The following is a 25,407-nucleotide window of genomic DNA, read 5'->3' as shown; positions in this document are numbered from 1 at the left end:
ATATATCCTTATATTTTAAAGATGTATAATGAAATATCTATAGTTAAAATTACATGAAATTTCCCTTAAAATCATCCAGGTATAAGAGTGAGTGGTGGGAGGACGGGGGTGGGGGAAGCAGTTTGAGGTAGAATAAGGCGTATTGATTAAAAAAACATTGGCTATGAGTTGATAATTGTTGAAACTGGGTAATGGATGCACTCGGATAATTTTCTTTTTCTACTTTTACATATGTCTCCATTTTCTTTAATATAAAATTACAGATCTATAGAATTATACACATACTATCCACTGCATTTTAGAACCTCCTGACTTAAGACTTCCCCTGCCCCAAACTTCTTTGCTGGGTCAGCTCCTCTGGCCTGCTCCTACCATCAAAGTTTCCTCAGCTGGTACCAGTGCAGTACTGGGACTCAGAAGTGACCACCCTCCCCTTGGACTTATAAACCCTCAGTTTGTCTTCAAGTCTCCAGTCACTTTACTCAAGGTCCTAGGTGCGTGGGACATAAAGGGAGGCTGGGAGGACAGCTGCTTTGGGAAATAGTTTGGCAGTTCCTCAAAAGGTTAAACGCGGAGTTACCGTATGACCCAGCAATTCCACTTCTAGGTATATACCCCAAAGCAGTCAAACAGATACATTTACAGAAATATTGACGGCAGCACTATTCACAATAGCCAAAAGGTGGAAACAACCCAAATGTCCACCAGTGGATGAATGGATAAACAAAATGTGACACAACCAACAGGACCTACAGTATAGCACAAGGAACTACACTCGATATTTTGTAATGACCGATAAGGGAAAAGAATCTGAAAAACTGAAGCACTGAAGCTAGCACAACATTGTAAATCATCTATACTCCAATCTTCTAGAAATGTGGTATATTGTACAAAGGAATATTATTCAGCCATAAAAAGGAACGAAGTACTGATACATGCAACAACCTGGATGCACTTGAAAACTTTATGCTAAGTGAAATAAGTCAGTCAGAAAAGGCTACATATTATGTGATTCCATTTACATGAGATGTCCACAACAGGAGATTAGTGGTTGAGAGAGAGAAAGGAGATTAGTGGTTGCCAGGGTCTAGGGAGGGGAGAGCAGAGATGTCACTAATGCTTTTTTGGGGAATGATGAAAATATTCTAAAATTAAATAGTGGCAATGGTTGACAACTCTGTAATACACTAAAATTAAACATTGAATTGTACACTTTAAAAGGATAAATTTGTATTATGTAAACTATATCTCGATTAAACTCCCCTCAAAAAAATGATTAAAGGGAGAAAGAAATAGGCAAGGATTCATTTGTGGAGTGCTTTTAAATGTTCGAAGCTCTTTGCTAACTCTTCTTCGTTATCTTTTGTTGTCTGCTATCTTTTCTTCCATAACATCTGTGAGGTAGATGTCACTAAGCCCATTTGACACATGGGGAAACTGATGCTTGATGAGGTGAAATGAACTTGGTCAGAGTCCCAAATCCCAGTCAGCAGTAGCTGCACACTGGAATTGCCTGGGGTGCTTTTTGGAAAGCTTTACGTCTTGAAATTGGCTCTGGTCTTGGAATTAGCTCTGGTGATTCTACGGTACAACCACGGTTGAGAACCACTTGTCCACAGACTGGAGAGAGTGAACTCGCCCACTAGCTAAGGCTTTTACTGCATAAAGAAACACTGCTTGGGGGTGTGACACGCTCAAGGTTGAGCGAGAAGTGTTGGTTGGACGAGCCAGAGGCTGTGCCTTCTAATCGCTTTTTAGGAATAGAACCAAGGCAAAGAACTATTAAGCTCTGGAGGCAGAGGCTACTGCCTGCCATTCTCATTCACGGCTGCCACCTTCCCTATGGGTTGGGGGGCTTGGGCGTCACTGACAAACCCAAAGGTCTCGATGTTTCATTCAAATGGGAAGAAGCACCAGGTGTGGGCCTAATTCACCTGTCATGAGGGAGGAGAGGGAGCTGGCCAGTTCCCTAATCAAACAGGCTGTCTGGGAAACAAATGCAAAAAAAAAAAAACACCAAAGGTGCCATTAGTCCATGTGGAAAAGAAATCCTGCCAGGGAATTTTAATCTCACTCGGCAAGGCTAATTCTGAAACAAAGCCCACTTCACTTCACCATCACCCAAGCAGGAAGCTGGGGCCAAGGCCCTGAAAGCTAACATCAAATAGCACATGCCAATAGGAATACGCCTCGATTTCTAAGATAATGTTAGGAATAGTAGTAACAACGACAGCATCTGATACTTACTAAACACTTACTATGTGCCGGACACTGGGCTAAGTGCTTACCCCACATATCTCAATTCATCTGAGCACCAATCTACAGATAAGAAAATGATATATATGGAATCTAAGAAAAAAAATGTCATGAAGAACCTAGGGGTAAGACAGGAATAAAGACACAGACCTACTAGAGAATGGACTTGAGGATATGGGGAGGGGGAAGGGTAAGCTGTGACAGGGTGAGAGAGAGGCATGGACATATATACACTACTAAACGTAAAATAGATAGCTAGTGGGAAGCAGCCGCAAAGCACAGGGAGATCAGCTCGGTGCTTTGTGAGCAGCTAGAGGGGTGGGATAGGGAGGGTGGGAAGGAGGGAGACGCAAGAGGGAAGAGATATGGGGACATATGTGTATGTATAACTGATTCACTTTGTTATAAAGCAGAAACTAACACACCATCGTAAAGCAACTATACTCCAATGAAGATGTTAAAAAAAAAAAACTTAAAAGCTTAAGAAAATGAGGTCACAGAAGTTTGTAACTTACCCAAGGTCACATGAATAAAGGCAGAGGAGCCAGCCACAAAAGCAAGGACAGGCTGGCTCCAGGGCCAGCAACTTGACCACTACATTATGCTAACTCTTAACAACCAGGCAGAGACAAGAAGACCTTGAGAATACGCTGCAAACAATGTGAACAGTTGTCACTGCTCAATGTTTTCTGTTCTATTTTGGTGTTTTCCTGTATTTTCTTTTTTTTCCATTATGAATATATTACTTCTGTAAAGAAAACGTTTATATAATTGTAACGGCAGAGGCACAAAAGCCTCATGCTTTGTAGTGTTTTTTTTTTCTTGTTAAAACGTTGAAAAACAACCACTTTTGCATTGGTAGTGATTATTTTTCTATTTCTACTTTTCCGTATTTCACAAATTTTCTTCAGTAAATATGTCTTCAGCTGTAATCAGGAAAACGTCATTATTTTATTAATTTTTTAAAAATATCATTATTTTAAGTGGTTTAAGAAATAATTCACCTGGGAAAAATATCATCTATCGTCCCTCTGTCTTCATACCTAAGATTTTATCCTGGACATGTGTATGAAAGATCCCTGGAATTCCTCTGAGCAAGACAGAGGTTCGAGTTGACTGACTAATTCACTTACACTCTCTGTGGATACCTACGATGTGCTGGGTGCCCTGCAGGGGACAGATACCACAAAAGACCCCATCCTTGCCTGAAGACACTAGTTACGATGCAGTGCTGAGAGCCTGGCAACAGGCTGAATATACAGTCCAACGAAACTATGGAATGCTGAGCAGCTATTGGAAAAGAATGAGCTACAACATCCATACCTGAAGAGATTACAGATTCTACTGTTAGGTTAAAGGAAAATACTCTGGAGGGATGTTTATAGTGCAATGCCAGTAGTGCAAGAAACCTAGACCCAAACAAACCAACAACCCTAGAAATGTGAACATCTTTATCTGCATTTACGAGCAAAAGAAAAATGTGGCAACATATACGAACCCTTAATACAACTTACCCATGGGGGGACAGGATTGAAAGTTGATGGGGTTAAAAGATTGGCTTTCTCTTTATACTCATCTGTTTAAATGGTTTTTCAAGGAGCGTGTATTATTTTTGCAAAAAAAAAAAATTCTTGAAAGTATAATCAATCCTCCAAATCTCTAATGGATATTGTATAAAATTTCTGCAAAGACTTGACTTGGCTTAATACTTGAAAATCAATCTTATCAATTAGGAAAGAGGAGGAAGGAAGCCCATGAGGTTTGGTATCAGAAAGACAGAAGTTCTCAGGCCAGTTCTGTCAATTCCTGTGTGTCCCTGGGCAAGTTAGTTAAACTTTCTAAGGCCTACCTGTAAAATGGAGACACTAATGAAACCAAGCGCAGTCATCAGCTAGATTCCTTAAACCATAACTCGCTTAATAAATAATATTCTGTAACCTGCCTTCACCGACCAAGCTCGCCTTAACTATTCTTACAAACTGTATACCCTCCAAGCTGCTTAAAGATTATATCACAAGACTCCTTTAACCACCCCCGACAGAGGTGTTAAGTTGTTTTTCAGGAACGTGGAACTAGTCTTGCCCAGTTGAAACTGGTCGAGACCGCCAACCATTCAACTGGGCCTGAGAGTGCCTGGTGCATAACCTTTTGATATCAGAGCGCCAAAAACTCCACCCTCAGATCGTGCTAAGGTCACCATTTTTCTGAACATGCAGTCCATGAAGAAGCATGTAACTCAGATACACTTGCACAGAACACAGATTACTTCACCTTCTTGCCACCAATCATTTTACCCCAGGCCTCAGACCACCCTCCTTCCTTGTCCCATAAATATCCTGAGCCCCTCGCCTTGCGGGAGGTGGATTTGAGATTTGCTCTCCTTGCTTGGCTGCCTTGTGAATAAATTTTTCTCTGTGGCAAACCTCAGCATCTCAGCATTTGGCTTGCTTTTGTGGTTGCAAAGTCCCATCTACTTGCAAGGAATTCTTAGTAGTGGTGGAAAAGCTAAGAAATACCCATAAAATCTAAACACTACAAGGGCTAGAAGATGTGACAGAAGCGGTGTCACGGGATGTCTTCTGGTGATTGGCAAATAAGGGGCAAAGTCTATATATACGAACTGGAGTTCATGACTCTCCACTCTGCTCTTCAGACTCTCGATGAGGAGTTTACTGGCTCCTACCTCCACGCCGCTGGCCCCGGCATTCCTTTGGTTGAACTACCTCCTTCCTCTGCAATTTGCATGCACATTCTAATAGCATTTCAAGGTTTGGTTCAGGCTTTACTTCTCCATGAAGCCTTTCTGGACCACTGCATCCAACGACCTCTCCAGGAGACAATGCATTAGAGTGCAAAGTCCTCGGGTTTACCTTTAGTACCTACAAACCACGTAACCCTGAGCAAGTCATTTAGCTTCTTTGAACTTCAGTTTCCTCATAGGGAAAATCGGGTTCTTGTGAGAATTAAATAAGAACATCCATAAATCGCCTGGCACATGGTAGGTGCTCAAAAAATGCTGCTAATATTAATCCTTTTCCCGTTTTTTAGAGGTCAGAACAACTGCAATTTAGCGATTGAGCCTGAATTGCCTTTTGCAATTTTCCTTTTTCACCATTTTGACTCTAACATTGCCATCACCTCTCAGGCACTTATGCCTCATCTTTCTAACTAAACTGCAAGTTCCTTGAAGGCCAGGAATGTATTCTGGTTGCTTTTGCATCTCCTGCAGCATACGGCACATCTCCTGCAGCATACGGCACAAAAGCACTTAACTTTTCTGTGTTAAGTGCTCAATAAAAATCTGGACTGACTGGTATGGCTGGGCTGTATTCATGGAGGATGTAAGACCCTCAGAGGTTAATCTTGAAGTACAGGCAGCAATTAGACATATTCTAGGGCAGGCCCTAGAATTTGGCGGAAGCCCAGGCCTTCTCACCACCTTCCGCATCCCTGCACACTTGGCACTCATCTGATCAGAAACACGCTGGTGTTTGTAGAAGGTTGAGGCGCAATTTTGCCCAAATCAATTCTTCAGAAAGCTAAGGCCTCTTCTGAAAACAAGCTTTTTCTATTTTAAGTACTATTAAGAAAGCAAAGGGAATTATAGTTTTACTTCTTTGAGCTTAAATAAGAAAAAGAATTCAGATAGCTAAAAATTACATTAACTTATCGGTCACATTACTTTAAAAAAAACCCCTCAAAATTATCCTAAAATGTCTTGTATTTGTAATGTACAATTTTTCTGTTTCAAAAATGCAAAAAAAAAAAAAAAGCAAAGGGACGTTCTGTCCGTAGTTCAGGTCCAAAGCCCCAAACTCTAACTTTTTAAAATAGCTCAATTTCCCACTCACAGAAATAACTTTTCTAGGTCAATTAGCATGTTTCAATATGCCAATCAGCAGAGTGAGAGCCGATCTGCATTGGTGACAGCAAAGTTTTCCCAGAAGCCCACATGGGTACAAGGTGTGCCGGCAGCAGTTACATCCCAAGAACATTGAAATAATGATTGTGGATGGGGAGTAGTCACCCCAGTAATGAAAAAATCATTACTAACCTCTTCCACTCAGTCTGCGAGTTAGGAACATTCAGGAGAACCATCTAACAGAGCAAAAGAACTGGGTAAAAGGGGAGGGGTGGTAAAGGAGGAAAAAAGGAACTAATGTAACAGATCAACATGGATACACAATAATGGGCAATTTTGATAATGAAATAATAATATACTTGAGGCTTTGAGCCTTGAAGAAGAAAGGAGCTCGATGAAAAGAATCATTATTCTTCTTCTCCTTATTATTCTAGTAGAAGACAGATGGCTGCAAACATAAATACTGGCCAGGCCAGAGTCTCTGGTCTGAGAAGGGGGCTGATACAGTTTCTTTTCTGTTTCCAATCTCCCTTGCTCAGAACACATCGCATTTATAAGAAACTGTCATGGGCATTTCAGGGCAAAAGGCACAGGTCTGGGGATGCAGCTTGGGCCCAGTGCCTCATTCTGAGGACCAGACCACCAGCTTTGCAAGGTAAGAGCTATAACTCAAAAGCTAATATGCAGCCAAGTTCCATAGGCACCCTACTTAACCCACCCCGCCCCCAGCCTCTTGGCTTGCACTTTCCAGAAGGTGGTTTAGCCTGGCGTGGATGACATTCTTTGCAAAGTCCCAGGCATAGATAAGGAACCCCATCACCATCAGACCAAAAAGTCACTGGCTATAACAAGGAGCTCACAAAATAGGTAGCTCATCTATTCTCCAAGCCATGGACTACTGACAGCTTGGGCTGGAGGGATCTTAACATGGGATCCATGGATGGGCTTATGGGCAAAAGGGGCAGGAGGTGGCAGTCTGTGTCCCCCCTGAAATTGTATGCAAACCTGTCTCTGCGCATCTGGGAAGAGGCTCTATGGTCCTCATCAACTTATCAAAGAAGCCTATGACCCAACGCTTTTAGATGGAGAGAAGCTAGGCAGCATCTCCAGCATCTTGACTCACTAGTATTCAAACTCACACTGAATTTCAATCAGACAATAGGAAAAGGGCTCTGAAGTCTGAGTCAGGAGACCTGGGTTCGAGGCGCACCCACCTTGGCTTTTTAGGCAAGTCATTTATCCATCTGAGTTCCCCCTCTAGAAGATTAGACCAGACAAGCTTTCAGCTCTCTGCTGATCTAATAATAGTTCCATGATGCATTTCCCCTCCTTCCCTCCAAGAAACAAAAGGGAAATCGCCCTTGAGACACTTCATCTGAAGCCAGAAAGAGACCTACTCTGAAATCCTGGAGGCAAAGAGCACTTACTCGTAATATGGGCCATTGGAATACACGTTCCTTCTTCTAAGGTGTCAGCTTCTAAGATGAAGAACCAGGAGGAAGTTGGATCTGGGTATTCTCTAGCTGGTCTGCAAACCCCAGTGCCAATGAGGCACAGGACAGAGTACTACAGCACATGGAAATTCACTGATGACCCAAATCCTTTAGCTGACTCTGGCAACTTCCTCCAACTCCCTCACTCTCTGTCTTTATATATGTGAGTGTATGTATGTCTGTGTTACTGGAATACACACCAAGTAGTTCATCCTACTTTCCTTGTTTCCTCATTATAGCTAATTAGGAAAAAAAGGATTAAAAAGATGAAGGGCCAAGAAGGAAGGAAGGGCAAAAGAGAAGTCAAAAGCTGACTTCCTGCCTAACTGGATCATCAGGCTTAAAGAGTTGCCTACCTTCCTGTGTCTTATTTTAAGTCAAATAAGAGGTCTGAGTTCAAATAAGGGGTTGCAAAGCAAAAAGTCTGGAAAGCCAGGGTAACCCAGGAGTGGTCCCAACCACTTAAAATAACCAGACCAAGACCAAAGCCAATTGTCAAGACATATGCAAATGGAGCCACCATTGTGAGCTTTTATCGGCTTCATTATTTACCAGAGTGATTGCAATCGCTAGTTAAGAGAGAGCTCATCAAAGAAATTTCAATGTTAAGGAAAGTTACTTGGACATTCTTGATAAGCTGGCTGGCTATAGCTTGACATTTATTTGAAAAGTATTAGGTATCATAACAAATATAATAGAAAATCTGCCATTAGAGAGGGGAAGAAGGGCAGAGAGGGAAAGGGAGGGAAGGAAGGAAGGAAGGAAGGAAGGGAGGGAGGGAGGGAGGGAGGGAGGGAGGGAGAGGGAGGAAGGGAGGGAGGAATTTCTACTGATGTATATATAATAGGCACCTAGAAAAGTATAACCATCATAAGGGTATACATGAGTATTTGTGGAGAGGGAGTGACTAAATCCTCAGAGAGAGTGAAGTGTAGCTGTGGTTGTAGGATCTGAGGCTTAGTCTCCACTCCCAACTCTGCCACTTAGAATTTGTGTGTCTCCCTGAATGTCAGTTTCTTCTATAACAAGAGGCCATAATACTTGCCCTCACCCAGCTTAATATCTACGTTACACAATTGTTATTGGAAAAGACCTTGTAAACTATGAAATGCTATCCAAAGAGGAAGGGTTATCGTTATGAGATTTAAACTATGATCTTAACGCACGAGGCAAATTTAAGTCATGAAAACAGAAAGCAGTAGGAAGGATTTCACAGGTGATTTCTTTCCCTGAGCTTTCTAACCCAGCCTGCTAATCCCTCTGCAGTCCCACATATGGGAGTCTGAGGACAGGGCCCAGCCACTCCTGTAGCTTCTGCTTCCCTCTGCACTGGTTCATCACCCAGCCACCTGCCACAGGGGGATTCTACCTGCTAGCCACTGGGGGAATGTGTGGGCCAGACTGCCCTGTGGGTTTGGAGGAACAGGGAAGAAATCCGGTTCTTGCCCAAAGGGGCCTTTGGCAAAGCAGACTGGCTTTGAGGCTCCCCAGCAGATTATTCTGGACCAATGTGGCTGAGTCCACACTAGAGGCCCTTAGAACACCTAGAAGCCTCTGTCGAATGGGTGGGGCCCCCTTTCTCTTCACCAAACCCTTCCAAGAGCCTCTGTAGGCTTTTCTGGTCCGTTTTGGTTCTGGCCTAAACCCTTATTAAAGCCCTAGAGTTCCACACAATACTCTCGGCCCCATCAAGCTCCACTGTATCCAAACAGGGCTGCATCAAACCTCAACATTGAATGTGTAGATATTTAAAAACTTACATGGAGGGGTAAGGGGTAGAAACGACTATGTGTAAAATAAATAAGCTATAAGGATACACTGCACAGCACAGAGAATATAGCCAATATTTCATAATAACCTTAAATGGAGATTAATCTATAAGAATATTGAATCACTATGTTGTACACCTGAACCTGATATAATATCGTAAATCAACTACACTTTAATAAAAAATAATTAAAAAAATTAAAACTCACACGGGCACATGAGCTAAGGACGAGTAAGCAAATACCGTTTTGTACGTCGCTGGTATGTTCCTAGAAGAGGTTACTTACCAGCCGCGTATTTACCACAGGAAACAGCAGGGCAAGAAGAGCTCCATTTAACATGTGCATCTGTAGCCTGGAGAGGAAAAGAGACAAAGTGCAGGTCACACCCTGACTCTGATGCAGAGGCAGACAAAACTGTGTCAGGTTATGCCATGGCAGATGGGAGAGCGTGTAAACAAGTGGCTCTCTGTGTAAAATGGCACTGGAGTTGGCACACGCGCAGAAATAAATGAAAAGCAGCATATTTTGCATTGACTGAAATATTCTGAAGAGCACCACCGCCACCTCAAAATCCCCCAACCACTTTGTGAACACGCTTTGGTTACAACACTTCATTGCATAATGAGCTCTGGGCTCCCTGAACATGCGGTCAGTCGCAATCTCAGCTCCAACTGCTGCGGCTCAGGCAGCATTACGAAGGGGAACTGCGGGAGCCAGGTGTTATTACACTAGTGTGTTATTACAGTAGAGACCTGTTTCTTAGAGCAAGGCTGCTTATTTCCACAGCCATGCCCATGGCTTCTCCCGAGACAGAGACCTGGGCATAAAAAGGCTAGCTAATACAACCCAGGGAGCCAACTGCGTTTGCAAATGCGCTCTCCCACCTTCTTAGAAACACCTTCAGGGGCTGCTGCAGGAGGTGGGGAGGGCAGAAGTGGCAGCCTTCCAAACCTTCTTTCATCTATTTTACATCCTGGGTTCTGTGATTTAAAAGCAAAACACAAAAGAAAAAAGAGACAGAGACAAGAAAACCACGGGTCTCCAGCATCGGGTAGGGATACCGTTTCCCAAGTCCAGACTTGTTAAAACCCACACTAGGAACCCTTTGTAAGGGGGTTCCTGATTGGCTTAAGAACAAGCAAGTCAGGAACAAATTCTGCTTGTGTGAGCTGTGGGGATGGATTTAAGCAGCTTCCTTCATCCGGGCAAGTGGTCCTTTACTACTGAGGGAGAAGCAAAGAATGACAGTCTGTTCCTCCTGGAGAAAAGCTAATTTGACGGGTCATGTACAACCATCGCTGAGTCAACGTGGCTTCTGGACCTCAAGCTCACTCTCACGCTCTCTCACACCCACACTCACAGCAGCCTCATGATACCATGATCTCTGTTATGCCCTGACTGGGACCTAGAAGAACTTAAGCTCTTCTCTTGGCGCTCACAGACGGGTGCCTAAGACTAACAGAAATGTTATAAGGAGCCCCAAGGGAACAGCACACAAGCCCCAAGGCTGCTGTTTGTTTCTTTCTGCTGCTTGTTGTTAACAATGCCGCGATGATGGTGATGGCATGCACTTAACATATTCCAGGCAAGTATCAAATTAACTGCTTTAAGTAAATTCTCTCGCCGAATTTTTACAGCAATCTTACGAGATGGGTACAATTAGTGTTTGCATTTTGTGGATGAGGAAACCAGGCTCAGAAAAGTGAAGTGACTTTGTCAGCGTCACACAGAGGACAGTAGAGCCACAATGCAAACCCAGGTTTGTCTGACTCCAGACCCCTCTCACTGTCTTGTATCAGAGCCTGACTCCCTTCCTCCATTGCAAATATGACCTCAGGTAGAGAGTCACAGATGCTCCATTTTCTTTCCTTTTGGTTACAGGGGTCTCTCTTACCACCTCCTTGGAGGCACACTAATGCAATGTCCCTCCCTGGGTTGGCCAGACTACCATGCTTTTACAACAGCATCCTTCTAGGGGGCACCCCATGCTCTCAGAAACTGTTAAAAACTCTGGCTCGAGCCTCAATGCCTGGAGCAGGGCTCATTAACAGCCGTTCCAGGGCTGGGGTGAAGTAACATTTGGCCTAACTCTGCCCCCTGGACCCTCCTAAGTGACAGCCACAGCAGAAACACTCGCCCTGGGAGAGGAAACATCTCACTGATAGTCGAGGTAAAGCTGAACTCTAGTGCCAGGCTTTGCCACTGACCTTAAAAGAATGCTGGCATTTACACAAGGCCGAGTAGCTATTTGGGCAACAAAAGTTAAATCTTGAGGATAATGGAACTGATCCCAAAGGCCCACGGAAGGCCAGAGATAAAGAAGATAAAAGCCAACATCAAGATTCAAAATAACCAATAAATTCCTAGATAAAGATAAGCCTTGTTCTGGGTCCTCAAAATTCAGTTCCACAAGCTACATACAGACCAAAGGGTGAATTACACTTAATATGTAAAAGGGTCTTGCATATCACTAATTATAAAACATATCTAACATATATTGAGCACTTTCATGTGCCAATCACTGGACTAAGTATTCAAATGCATCATCTCATTTAATCCTCACAGTTTTTATGATAATCAGCATCATTTTCAATTTCACAGCTAAGAAAACCAAAGCACTAAGTGATTAAGTGACTTGCCCAAGATCAAACAGATAATAAATAAGTGGCAGAGGGAGAAGTCACACTCACCAAGTTTCAAGACCGTGTTTTTGCTGCTGTACCCTGCACTTCAAATCCATGATATGAACATTACACATGTTGCGTGCGTGCGTGCGTGTGTGTGTGTGTGTGTGTGTGTCAGACAACAGACCAGGTAGGAAAAAAGGTTCTGGGATGCCCATGGGACAGGGAAGGTCATGCCTAAGAGCGACGGAACCCCTAGTGTGTTCTGTTGCAAAACTGCCCCAATTACACAGCTTCACTGGCCTCTACAGACCCAGGGCACAGCCCAACAGGTAAATGACTGACCACATCAGAGGCAAAGGCTTTTGCTTTTGCTTTATACCACCTCCAGCCTGCCACTCAGATTTCTATTGGGTATTGGAAATAGAAAATGAACCACTAGAAAATTCAGTGAGAGTTCCTTCATCTGTACAACGGGAATAATAGCAGTACCAACTCACAGAATTATTATAAGGAGTTGATATGTATAAAGTGCTTTAAAAAGTACATGGCATACAGTAAGACTCAGACACATGTTTCTTAAATAAATGGTGAAGAGCTCACCTAAAAGCCTCATATTAAAAGGCGAGAGGGATCATGAACCATGGAGGAAAGTCGAACTGTTTTAAAAATTCGACGTGTGAGAAGGAGATCGGGAGAGAGCAAAAGGACAGACTGAAGGCCAGAACCAAAGAGTAGAGCTTGGAGATGGACTCCAGGTCAGTTCGTCACACTTATAAATCTTCTTCTTGCTGGCTAGAACACTTGGCCATTACCACTGTCACAAATATTCTGTCAGCTTTTTCTGTTTCTGTGTAGGATACTGTACTAAGCTACCTTAGTTGGTAACAACCTGGGGCAATATGGCAAGTGTTATGGGTTTGATTCTCTTTCAGGTCAGTTCATTTCATTAAATTTAGTCCACACATATTAGTCCCTTAGTGTGTGTCTAATATCGCTCCTGGTGCTATAGAGAAAAGGAGATCAATATAATTAAGACCTAGTAGTTGCCTTCAAGAAGCTGACAATCGTATTGAGAAGCCAAGAAATAAAATAACTAGAGGAAATGTATTATAATGGTTAAGAACTTGGTTTGGAACTAAACCTACATTCAAATCCCAGCTCTACCATTTACTGGCTGAGTTGACTCTGGACAAATCACTTAAAATGTGTGATTCAGAAACTTCCCTGGTGGTCCAGTGGTTAAGACTCTGCGCTTCCACTGCAGGGGGCATGGGTTTGATCCCTGGTCAGGGAACTAAGATCCTGCATGCCCCACGGCATGGCCAAATAAATAAATAATAAAATTTTCAAAAATAAAGAAAAAAATATGTGATTCTGTCTCCTCAGTAATAAAATGGGGCTAATAACAGTATCAACTAAAAGAGTTGTTGAGAGAATTTAATGAGGTAAGACCATGTAAAGTGATCAACATAGTGCCTAGGACATAGTAAACACTCAATACATGATCACTATTACAATCCTTAATAAAGCAAGGTAAATGAATATCACATTATTATTCACAATGATAAATGAAGTTATTAAAAAACCCTCATCAAATGACATATTTGAATTTAGCACTTGATTATAACCAAGAATCAAAAGACATGGAACAGATAAAGTTCTCTGAGTGCCTGGAAAGGAAAATTCATAGAACGAAATTCTCAAAGGAAGTTATAAAATATTTTGAACTGGACAAAAATTAAAATACGATATGCCCAAATGGGTGAGATGCTTATAACATGAAATTCTTATATTAGGAAAAAAGTATGGTCTCAAAGCAGTAACCCAAGATTCCACCTTAAGAATCCAAAAACAAGAAGAGCAAAATAAACCCAAAGCAAGCAGAAAGAATGAAATAATAAAGAGCAGAAATCAATGAAAGTAAAAACAAAAACAATAGAGAAAAATCAATGAAACCAAAAGCTTGCCTTTGAAAAAGGCAATATAATTGAGAAACCACTAGGCAGAATGACATGGATAAAAAGAGAGAATGCAAAAGTTATCAATATCAGGAAGGAAAGAAGGGATATCACTACAGTCCCTCAGGAATTAAAAGGATAATAAGGATATACTATGAATATTTCTATGCACATAATTCAAGAACTTAGAACAAAATGGAGAATTTCCTCTAAAACAGCAAACCACTAAAACTCACCAAAGATGAAATAGATAACCTGCACAGTCCAAACCTTGCCATTTGTGACAACATGGATGGACCTTGAGGGGATCATGCTGAGTGAGGTAAGTCAGAAAGAGAAAGACAAATTACTGCATGATCTCAATTATATGTAGAATCTAAAACAAACAAATAAACAAAATAACAAACTCATAGATTCGAAGAACAGACTGGTGGTTGCCAGAGGGCAGGGGGTTGGGGGTGGGTGAAATGAGTGAAGGTGGTCAAAAGGTACAAACTTCCAGTTATAAAAGAAATAAGTCATGGGGATGTAATGTACAGCGTGGTGATGATAGGTATTGTACTGTATTATTTGAAAGTTGCTAAGAGGGCATATCTTAAAAATTATCATCATAAGGAAAAAATATGCAACTATCTGTGGTGATGGATATTAACCAGACTTATTGTGGTGATCATTTCACAATATATACAAATATGAAATCATTATGTTATATACCTGAAAGTAATATAATGTTATATGTCAAGTATATCTCAAGAAAAAAGAATCTGTAGTCAAAAATCTTCTGAATAAGACTCAGATGGCTCCAGTGATCAATTCTACCAAGTATTTATACAACCTGGTCCGGAAAATACAACAGAAGCAAGCATTTCTCAACTCATTTTATGAGGCTATTATTACCCGATACAAAACCTGGGGGGCAGGGGGAGGGGAAGTGGGAGGAGGAGGAAGAAGAGGAGGAGGTGGAAAACTAAAACTAAACTAATATCCCTCATGAACACAGACCCTCAATAATGTTAGCAAATTAGCAAATAAAATCCTCAATAAAATGTTAGCAAATCTAATGCAGCAGTATAAAAAGAACACTACTCTACGACTAAGTGGGGTTTGTCCTGGTAATGAAAGGTTGACTCAGTATCTGAAATTCAATTAATGAATTCTACCAAATTAACTGTGTAAAGAATAAAAAAGTATATGATCATATCAACTGATACAGAAAAGGCATTTGTCAAAATTCAACATCTATTTATGATAACAAAAATACCAACAAACTAGCAATAGGAGGGAACTTCCTCAACCTGATAAAGGACATCTAAAAATTACTATGCCCAAAACCATACTTAATGATACCGAATGCTCTCCCCATTAACATCAGGATCAAGATGAGATCCTGATCCTCAGCACTCCAATTCAACACCATGCCAGTAGTCTTAGCCAGTGAAATAAGGTAACAAAAATAATAGAGATTGGAAAGGAAGAAATAATACTATCTCTGTTTGCAAAGAATTATTATATTTGCAGAAAATCCCAAGGAATCAACAGGAAAGTTCCTGAAACTAATATATGATTTTAGCAAGGCTGAAGGATTGCAAGGTCAACACACAAACATCAATAACATTTCTACACAACAGTGGTGTAAAACTGGAAACCAAATTTTTTAAAATATATACTATTTACATTATCTTCCCCAAAACTGTAATACTTAGGTATAAATCTAACAATATATGTACAGAATCTGTACACTGAGAACTGCAAAATGCTGATTAAAGAAATCAGAGATCTAACAAAAAGACATACCATGTTCAAGGATTAAAGGGCCCATCATAAGAAAGATGTCAATTCTCGCCAAAATTATCTATAGATTCAATGCAATTCTGATCAAAATCTCAGCAGGATATTTTGTAGATACAGGCAAACTGACTCTACAATGTATATGAAAGGGCAAAGAAAGAATAGCTAAAATAATTTTGAAAACGTAGAAGGTAGATGAAAGAATCACACTACCTGACTGTAAGCCTTATTATATAAAATTATAGCAATCAAAACAATGCAATCTGGCCAAGAAAAGACACATCAAACGACAAAACAGAATAGCCCAGAAATAGACCCACACTGATAGATTTTGATTTGATTTGATTTTTCATCAGATTTGGAGGCCAGAAGGCAGTGGGGCAATGGGCAGATGTATATTCAAAGTGCTAAACAGGGGCTTCCCGGGTGGCACAGTGGTTGGGAGTCTGCCTGCCGATGCAGGGGACACGGGTTCGTGCCCCGGTCTGGGAAGATCCCACATGCCGCAGAGCCATGGCCGCTGAGCCTGCGCGTCTGGAGCCTGTGCTCCGCAGCGGGAGAGGCCACAACAGTGAGGCCCACGTACCGAAAAAACAAACAAACAAACAAAGTGCTAAACAGGTGTGTGTTGGAGGGGGGTGCCTGTCAACCAAGAATCCTATATCCAACAAAGCTATCCTTCAAAATTGAGAGAGAAATTAAGACATTTCCAGAAAAGCAAAAACTGAGGGAGTTTGTTATGACTTGACCTGCCCCGCAAGAAATGCTAAAGGAAGTCCTGCAGGTTGAAATGAAAGAACACCAGACAGTAACCCAAAGCTGTATGAAGAAATAAAGATCTCAGTAAAGGAAAATACATGGGCAATTATAAAAGCTAGTACTAGTGTAACAGCAGTTTGTAACTCTAATTTTGTCTACATGATTTAAGAGATTTATACATTTTTAAAAACAATTATTAGTCTAAAAGTTAGTGTTACTGTAACTTTGGTTTGTAATTCCACATTTTGTTTTCTACATAATTTAAGAGACTAATGCATTTAAATAGATTAAGTTTGGAGGCATACATGTATAAAGATATAATTTTGTGACATCACTAACTGAAAGGGGTAGGCATGAAACCGTAAAGGAGCAGAGTTTTTGTATATTATTGAAATTAAGCTAATAAATTCAATATAAAATGTTATAACTTTAGGATGCTAAATGTAATCCCCATGATAACCACCAAGAAAACTGTTGGAGAACATATGCAAAAAGAAATGATTAGAGTATTAAATTGTTACACTACCAAAAAAAATCAGCTAAACACAAAAGAGGACAGTAATGCAGGGAATGAGTGACAGAAAGTTATAAAGCATATAGAAAACAAATAGCAAAATGACAGAAGCCCCTGCTTATTAGTACTAACTTTAAATGTAAATGGATTAAACTCTCCAATCAAAAGACAGAGATTGGCAGAAAGGATTAAAAAGAAAATATGATCCAACTGTATGCTGTCTACAAGAGACGCACTTTAGATCCAAAGACAGAAGTAGGTTGAAAGTGAAAGGATAGAAAAAGATATTCCATGCAAATGGTAACCAAGAGAGCAGAGGTGGCTATACTAATATCAGACAAAATAAACCATCAATCAAAAGAGTTTACAGGACTTCCCTGGTGGCGCAGTGGTTAACAATCCACCTGCCAGTGCAAGGGACACAGGTTTGATCTCTAGTCTGGGAAGATCTCACATGCCACGGAGCAACTAAGCCCGTGCGCCACAACTACTAAGCCTGCACTCTAGAGCCCACGCACCACAACTACTGAAGCCCGCACGCTCTAGGGCCCGCACACCACAACTACCGAGCCTGCGTGCTGCAACTATTGAAGCCCGCGCACCTAGAGCCCATGCTCTGCAACAAGAGAAGCCACCGCAATGAGAAGCCCACGCACCACAACAGAGAGTTGCCCCCACTTGCCACAACTAGAGAAAGCCTGCGTACTGCAACGAAGACCCAACACAGCCAAAAAATAAATAAAAATTTATAAATAAATAAATAAATGTCTGCCCAAATAAAAAGAGTTTATAAGACAAGAAAATTATTTACTAGTAAAAGGTTCAATACAGCAGGAAGATATGACAATTATAAACATGTTGGTACCTGATAACAGACCATCAAAATATCTGAAGAAAAAATGACCAAGTTGATGGTAGAAATAGACAGTTCTACAATAATTGTTGGAGACTTCAATACTCTACTCTCAGTAACAGATAGAACAGTCAGACAGAAGAAAAGCAAGAAATTAGAGGACTTGAACAGCACAAGAAACCAACTAGATCTAACAAACATATAGAGAACACTTTATGCAACAACAACAAAATTCACATTCTCTCAAGTGCATTTGGGACATTTCCCAGATAGACCATATGTTAGGTGGCAAACTAAGCTTCAACAGATGTTAAAAGATAGATATTACACAAAGTATCTTCTCTAACCATAACAGGATGAAGTTAGAAATCATTAACAGAAGTACAGTTGACCCTTGAACAACACGGGCAGGGGGTGGTTTAGGAGCACCAATACCCCAAGCAGCAGAAATCTGCATATAACTCTATAGTTGGCCCTCCATATCCAAAGTTCCATGTTCACAGATTTAACCAACCACAGATTGTACAGTACTGTAGTATTTATTGAAAAAAAATCTGTGTATAAGTGGACCCATGCAGTACAAACCCATGCTGTTCAAGGGTCAACTGAAAAATGGGAAAATTCACAAATTTGTGAAAATTAAATACATTCTTAAACAATCAATGGATCAAAGAAGAAATCACAAGGGAGAGTAGAAAATAAAATGCAAATCAAAATCATAATAAGATACTATCTCACACCATTAGAATGACTACTATCAAAAACAGAAAACAACAAATGTTGGCAAAGATATGGACAAATTGGAACTCTTATACACTGTTGGTGGGAATGTAAAATGGTACAGCTGCTGTGTAAAACAGTATGGCAGTTCTTCAAAAAATTAAAAATAGAATTACTATATGATCCAGCAATTCCAATTCTGGGCATATACCCAAAAGAATTGAAAGCAGGGTTTCTATGGGATATTTGTACACCGATGCTCATAGCAGCATTATTTACAATAGCTAAAACATGGAAGCAACCCAAGTGTCCATCAACAGGTGAATGGATAAACAAAATATGCTATATACATACAATGAAATGTCACTCTGCCTTAGACATTGTGACACATGCTACAACATGGATGAACCTTGAGGACATTTTGCTAAGTGAAATAAGCCAGTCACAAAAGAACAAATACTGTATGATTCCACTTGTATGAGGCACCTATCTAGAGTAGTCAAAATCGTAAAGACAGAAATGCTGGTTGCCAGGGACTGGGGATAGGAGGTAATGGGATTTATTGCTTAATGGATACAGAGTTTCCGTTTTTGCAAAATGAAAAGAGTTCTGGAGATGGATGGTGGTGATGGTTGCACAGCAACATAAATGTACTTAATGCCACTGACCCCGTACACTTTAAAAATGGTTAAGATGTTACATTTTATGTTGTGTATTTTATCATAATAAAAAAAGATCTCATAGAACTGTATGCCAAAAAGTCAACTCTACTGTATGATAATTAAATAAAATTCAAAAATATATGAGAAGCAAAACACTCAACTCTCCCAGCCTCAGCTTTTACACCTACAAAATAAGTGATCCTAGATTCTAAGCCTTTTAAATAGTGATTTTTCCCTCTAGTTTTAACACTAAAATTTTCCAACATACAGAAAAGTATAAAAATAATATAAAAGGAACCTCTGCGTCCAGCATCCCACTTTAATAAATTTGAACTTTACTGATTTAGTTGAAGTTCCATGTAACCTTCCTGAATACCATTCATCTCCTCGACTCCCTAACCAGATGGAGCCTTTATTCTGAAGGAGGTGGAGTCCTTCCTATGTTGTTTTTTTTTTTTTTCTTTGCGGTACACGGGCCTCTCACTGTTGTGGCCTCTCCCGTTTCAGAGCACAGGCTCCGGTCGCGCAGGCTCAGTGGCCATGGCTCATGGGCCTAGCCGCTCCGCGGCATGTGGGATCTTCCCGGACCGGGGCACGAACCCGTGTCCCCTGCATCGGCAGGCGGACTCTCAACCACTGTGCCACCAGGGAACCCCCTTCCTATGTTTTTATACATTATTACATTTGTATATATCCACAAACTATATACATTGTTGTTTCATGTCTATCCCATTAAATAAATGATAAATGATATACTCTGTGTGTGTGTGTGTGTGTGTGTGTGTGTGTACATGCATATCCATCCCCTTCTGCAAATTACGTTTCATTCAACATGGCTTCTTCTAATTGTCCATGTTAACACACTTAGTCTGTTTTTCACTGCTGTATATTATTCAAGTATATGAATATATTAGAAGTTATTTATACATTGTCATGTTGATTGAAGTCTGGATCGACTTTTTTCCCTTCAGCCAGGAGCTAAGTTAAGATTTGCTTGCTGTAATTTGTATTATAAAAACAATAGATATATTTCTATCATCCCAGAGCCTAGGGTCCTTCCACTCTACTTCTGTTTCCGTAAGCCCTTGGTCTCAGAGTATATACGTTTTGCCCGCTGTGTGAGGCCCCACAGCACAAGCCTGTCATGTAGCAGGGAATGCAGTTAGGATCTTACATCTTTGAACTCACTTATCAGAAAGCATGCCAAAAGCCGCTGAATCTAGGTGGAGGTCATAACCGTGCTTGGTGTACCGCCCTGTTCACCTTTCCAAAGGTTTGAAAAATTTCAGAATAAAAGTTGGAAAATAAAAAAAACAAGTAAAGAAAACCAAACAAGTACAACAGGAAGGCTTGGCTGGCTTTGCCTGTGGGCACGAAGATAAACTTCCTGGTTGCAACTGGTGGTTTCCCACTTCCTTGTTCTGGACCAAATGGGGCTACACAACTGCAGGGGCTCCAAAACCTTTCTTCCTGTGAATTTCATGAAGTTGGCCCAAGGCCCAATCTGGAAAGTGCCCAACTAATGAAAAGGGTTACTTCTCCGAAGGCAGTTTTCATTCTGAAATTTTACTTATCTGCATGAAAGCAATTTTCCTTCCCTGGGATCCTAATTCTAATAGTTAGGTCAGTACACAGATGGTGAAGCCTAAGGACAAGGATAATTCTATATATTATTAACACCTATTGATTACTGACTCTATGTTAGGTTTCATGCTAAGAGATTAACTTGGATCATCTCTCATCTAATTGTCACCACCAAAGAAGTAGTTACTATTCATAGCCTTCTTTGACAAATGAAGAAATAGATGCTAAGATTTAAGCCTTGCTCCGAAGGCTTAAGAAATAGCAGAACTTAACCTGAAGCCATCTACTTCCACTGCTCTCAAGATTCCACAAATCACATCTATCCAACAAACCAAATGTCGAATAACAGGGCAGGGTTTAAATACATATTATGTCCATTCAAATGATGAAATACTACGCAGTCATTAGAAATCATGTTTAGAAGAATAGTTAATGACACTGGGAAACAATCATAGCATATTAACTTTTACTATATTACAAAGTAGCATGTATAAAATAATAATCCCAATTTTGTTTTTCATAATGGGCATATATACACAGAAGACTGGGAGGAAATTATACCAACATATTAATGGAGGAATTATCACTTATTCTTATTTTCTTCTCTGTTGTTCTGTAATGCTTGATGCTTTCCTTATAGTGACTGGATTACTTTTATAATGAGAATGAAATGTCTATTTTTTTTTTTTTTTTTTTTTTGGCCACACCGTGCAGCATGCAGGATCTTAGTTCCCCGACCTGAGACTGAATCCGTGCTCCCAGCAGTGAAAGTGCAGAGTCCTAACTACTAGACCGCCAGGGAATTCCCCCTACTTTTTCATTACTCACTGAACAGCTCCTACATAGCTTACCCAAACCTTATCTATTATCCTGTACTGTTTTTCCCTCCTGGAATTACTTTTGCCCAATAATTAGCACAGTAGATTCTGAACTTGGCTTCCAAAAGGATTAGGTGTGCTGACAAAGTACAAAGAGGCCCAAAACGATCAGTCCCCGCTCCTCTGCTGAGAACTCCTTTTCATGCTTCCCCAGATGGGAAAAGTCATCTGTATCTCCGGCCTTGCTTTTACCGGGATATCGCGTACATTCAAGCACACGTTGAAAGCAGAACAGCCCAACGAGGGAGAAAAAAAAGACAAAAGCAGTCCCTGCTCCAAAAACCTTCAGAGAGACTTCCAGGAGAGAATCTGGGGAGATGAAAATACTGAATCAGAATCTGTGGGCCAGGGACTTCCCTGGTGGCACAGTGGTTAAGAATCTGCCTGCCAATGCAGGGGACACGGGTTCAAGCCCTGGTCTGGGAAGATCCTGCATGCCGTGGAGCAACTAAACCCATGCACCACAACTACTGAGCCTGTGTGCTGCAACTACTGAAGCCTGTGCACTCTGGGGCCCATGCTCCACAACAAGAGAAACCACCGCAATGAGAAGCTCGCACACCGCAACGAAGAGTAGCCACTTGCCACAACTAGAGAAAGCCCGCATGCAGCAATGAAGATCCAACACAGCCAAAAGTAAATAAAATTTAAAAAAAAAAGAACGAAAGAAACTGTGGTCTAAGACTGTAAAAGTCAAAAATTCCCAGGAGAGAACAAAATTGAATATGTACACGTGGGGAGAAAGGCTGCTTCTGCTGTGTATGGAAGGGGAGGGGAGACCCGTGAACAATCTGAAAGCTTCTTCCCTCTTCCATGCATTAAGGGAGAATACGTATAGTTGCAGGCAGCAACGTGGCAGTGGCTCAGAGGACCGCAGACACCAGAGCAGCTTCCGTATCAGAAAGGAAACTGGTGTCCTTGAATTGTTGTTTATTTACTACGGATTTTAGGTTTCCAGTATCTTTCCCTTGGAAATCTACAGCATTCATATGTACGGCTTCCTCTCCCATGCCAAGAACAGTCTTAATAAAGCTGCTCAGGTCAGAGACAGTCTCTCAAACACCCTTTTCAGTAATGAGTCCAAAGCTAGACCAAAAAGCAGCTACCTCTGAGGTGAATATGCCAAAAGGCTGCTCCTTTGGGGGTTCCAGAGCAGCGGGTCTGTTGAGCACTAGGAAAGGGGGTGCTGAGACCATGAAACCATTAAGACACAGCAGCTTCAGCCTGAGCCCACCTCATGAACTCAGGACAGTCCTAGAGATATGAGTCTCCCTGGGGAGAATACTGCTGTTTAAAAATTTGAGTGTATAATAAATGGGATCTAGAGAAAGAGAGGGTCATGGGGCTACTGAACTCTCATAATATCATTTGGCCCCAAGGCCAACGGGGCATCAATCTTGCAATGCCAAGATCACATGTCAGGCTGTCGTAATTGCCCTCACGCACCCCCATGCTTCCCTCACCTACCTTGGCTCACACCCGGCCTCCAGACCTCTTTCCATCCAGCAACGCACCCCTGCTCTCTGTAGCACAGATGAAATTTCATCTCATCTCCTTCAAAAGCCTCTCCAGATTGAGTCAGCAGACACTCATGACCAAATAATACTGCTTGCATCACAGGTCCACTCCCTTCCATGGGTACATGAAAATAAGCAGATTTAAGGGGTTCAGCGTTGGGAGGTGGGGGTGCCCGTACCCTACACTTCCTGAGGCAGAGGATGTAAACCAGCTCTGGGCTATGCACTTTTCTTACCTGGGCTGGGGTAGGGGAAGAGTTCTCTGCCATGGGTGCTCACAAGACAGCTAAGTTGGCTGATCACTACCCAAAGCTAGTCACTCCCTTTTCCTCCATCTATTCCTTCAAAATACCCCAGCTCAGAGAGAGGAACGTTCCAAAAGGCTGGCTTCTCTAAGAGGTTCCTAGGCCCTTGTGAAACCAAGAATTCCATTCTTTTCTAAAGACAGTTTTCAGCTTGCTTTTCGGCATCCTGGCTGCTAAGAGGCTACTGGCACTCAGAGCCCTCTATGGTGGCGGGATCCACGGAGACAGGGAAGGGGGAGTGAAAGCTAGCTACCAAGTGATGATGACTTCTTCCTTCCAACAGAGAGCACGAAACTCCGAGCTACCCAGCGCTGCCCAAGGCTGCCCTGGCCATGCCTGCAGTTCACATGACTGGTGGGCCTTCAGCACCAGGCCCGCCTTTCAGGTGCAAGAGAGAGCTCTTAGATGTCCTCCGACTTCAGCTTCAGATGGGGCACGATCGTATAAATGGATCTGGATATGCTAACTCTGCTCTAAGAACAGCATTAAACACACCAGAGACCTGCTTCCCCCAGGGAGATGGGAGGCCACGGTTAGACTTCAGGCTCTTTCCAGGTCTTAGAAACGCTGAGGGCTGCCAAGGCTAGAGCTGGGAAGTTGGAGAATGTTTTCCACACCACTGAGAGAAATGTGGCTTGGGGTCCTGAGAGCAGCGTTGTTTCCAGAGGTGAAGGGCCCAGGTCTCCAGCTGACAAGTAAATCCTAATGGCACAAGAATCTTGGAAAGGAGGTGCAGCAACAGCTGACTCAGACGAGCGGCTGTTCCTTTTTATCCAGTGAACCTGGATAAACTAGGATAAACTAGAAACTAGGAGTTTCTAGCCTTGGGAAGAGACCAGATCATCTACAGGAAGCATCACCAGTCGCCAAGAAGGAGGGACTGGCTGGCTTTTCAGTTGCATCTGATATGAACACTTGTGACAGCCGCAGAGGTTCCCCAAGCCTCGGGAGGAGAAAATCCCCGCTCTGATCGCTATGCCAGAAAGTGTGACTATAAACTCTGGGCATCTCTATCCCTATAGAGCATGGGATGATATCACCAGGATGAACTGCAGCTTTCCAGAACCCCACCCCACTCCAACTATGATATTCCTTTTAAATACTCGAGAAATCTGTCTCACTGCCTTTGAGCTTTGAGCAAAGTCCCTGTACACATGGAATTTCCTCTTCCCTCCTCCTCTCTTTCTGTGTGCTAGATCGAATGGCTCTAAACGCAGGGTCAGCAAAATATGGTCCTCCTGTTACGTTTGGGTCAGGAGGGGGGTGATTTGTGTGGTAAAGTACACATAATATAAAATTTACCATCTTAACCATTTTTAAGTGTATAGTTCAGTGGCATTAAGTACCTTCACAGTGTCGCGCAACCATCACTGTCATCTGTCTCCAGAACTTTTTCGACCAGTCCTCCTGTTTTTGAAAAGTTTTATTGGAACACAGCCAAACTCATTTGTATACATACGGTACTGTCTATGCTGCTTTCATGCTACAACTACAGGTATGTAGTTAAAACACAGATCGTATCACCTACAACATCTAAAACATTTATTATCTGGCCCTTCATAGAAAAAAGGTTGCCGACTACTGCTCTAAACCAAAATATAGGCAATTCCCTGGCAGTCCAGTAGTTAGGACTCTGTGCTTTCACTGCCAAGGGTGTGGGTTCGATCCCTGGTCGGGGAACTAAGATCCCACAAGCTGCACAGCACGGCCAGAAATTAAAATACATATATATTTATACACACACACATATATACATACATACACACACACTGGATTTCTAGTTTAAAATAGCATTTGCTTAACCACCACTAACACAGCCTCTCCCAGCTTTCTACTAAAATACCTATCAAGATACAGAAAAT

The 25,407-nt window shown here is 41.7% G+C and overlaps 1 protein-coding gene across 3 annotated transcripts in view; it reads right to left on the bottom strand.

The window, feature by feature from the left end:
* The window catches only part of TMEM164 (transmembrane protein 164), a 153,167-nt gene that overhangs the window by 49,948 nt on the left and 77,812 nt on the right, over positions 1 to 25,407 (bottom strand). For 2 of the 3 annotated variants that reach the window (XM_065901146.1, XM_065901144.1), the window contains one exon: positions 9,666 to 9,732. The exons of the other annotated variant lie outside the window; for it this stretch is intronic. In XM_065901146.1, the coding sequence (XP_065757218.1) occupies positions 9,666 to 9,725 (60 nt within the window). In that variant the 5' untranslated portion in view covers positions 9,726 to 9,732. The remainder of the gene's footprint in view (positions 1 to 9,665; positions 9,733 to 25,407) is intronic. 3 annotated transcript variants of the gene reach the window in all.

This window comes from Phocoena phocoena, chromosome X (assembly GCF_963924675.1).
Source record: "Phocoena phocoena chromosome X, mPhoPho1.1, whole genome shotgun sequence".
In the NCBI taxonomy this organism is placed as follows: Eukaryota; Metazoa; Chordata; class Mammalia; order Artiodactyla; family Phocoenidae; genus Phocoena; species Phocoena phocoena.
This window is presented reverse-complemented; position numbering and strand designations above follow the sequence as displayed.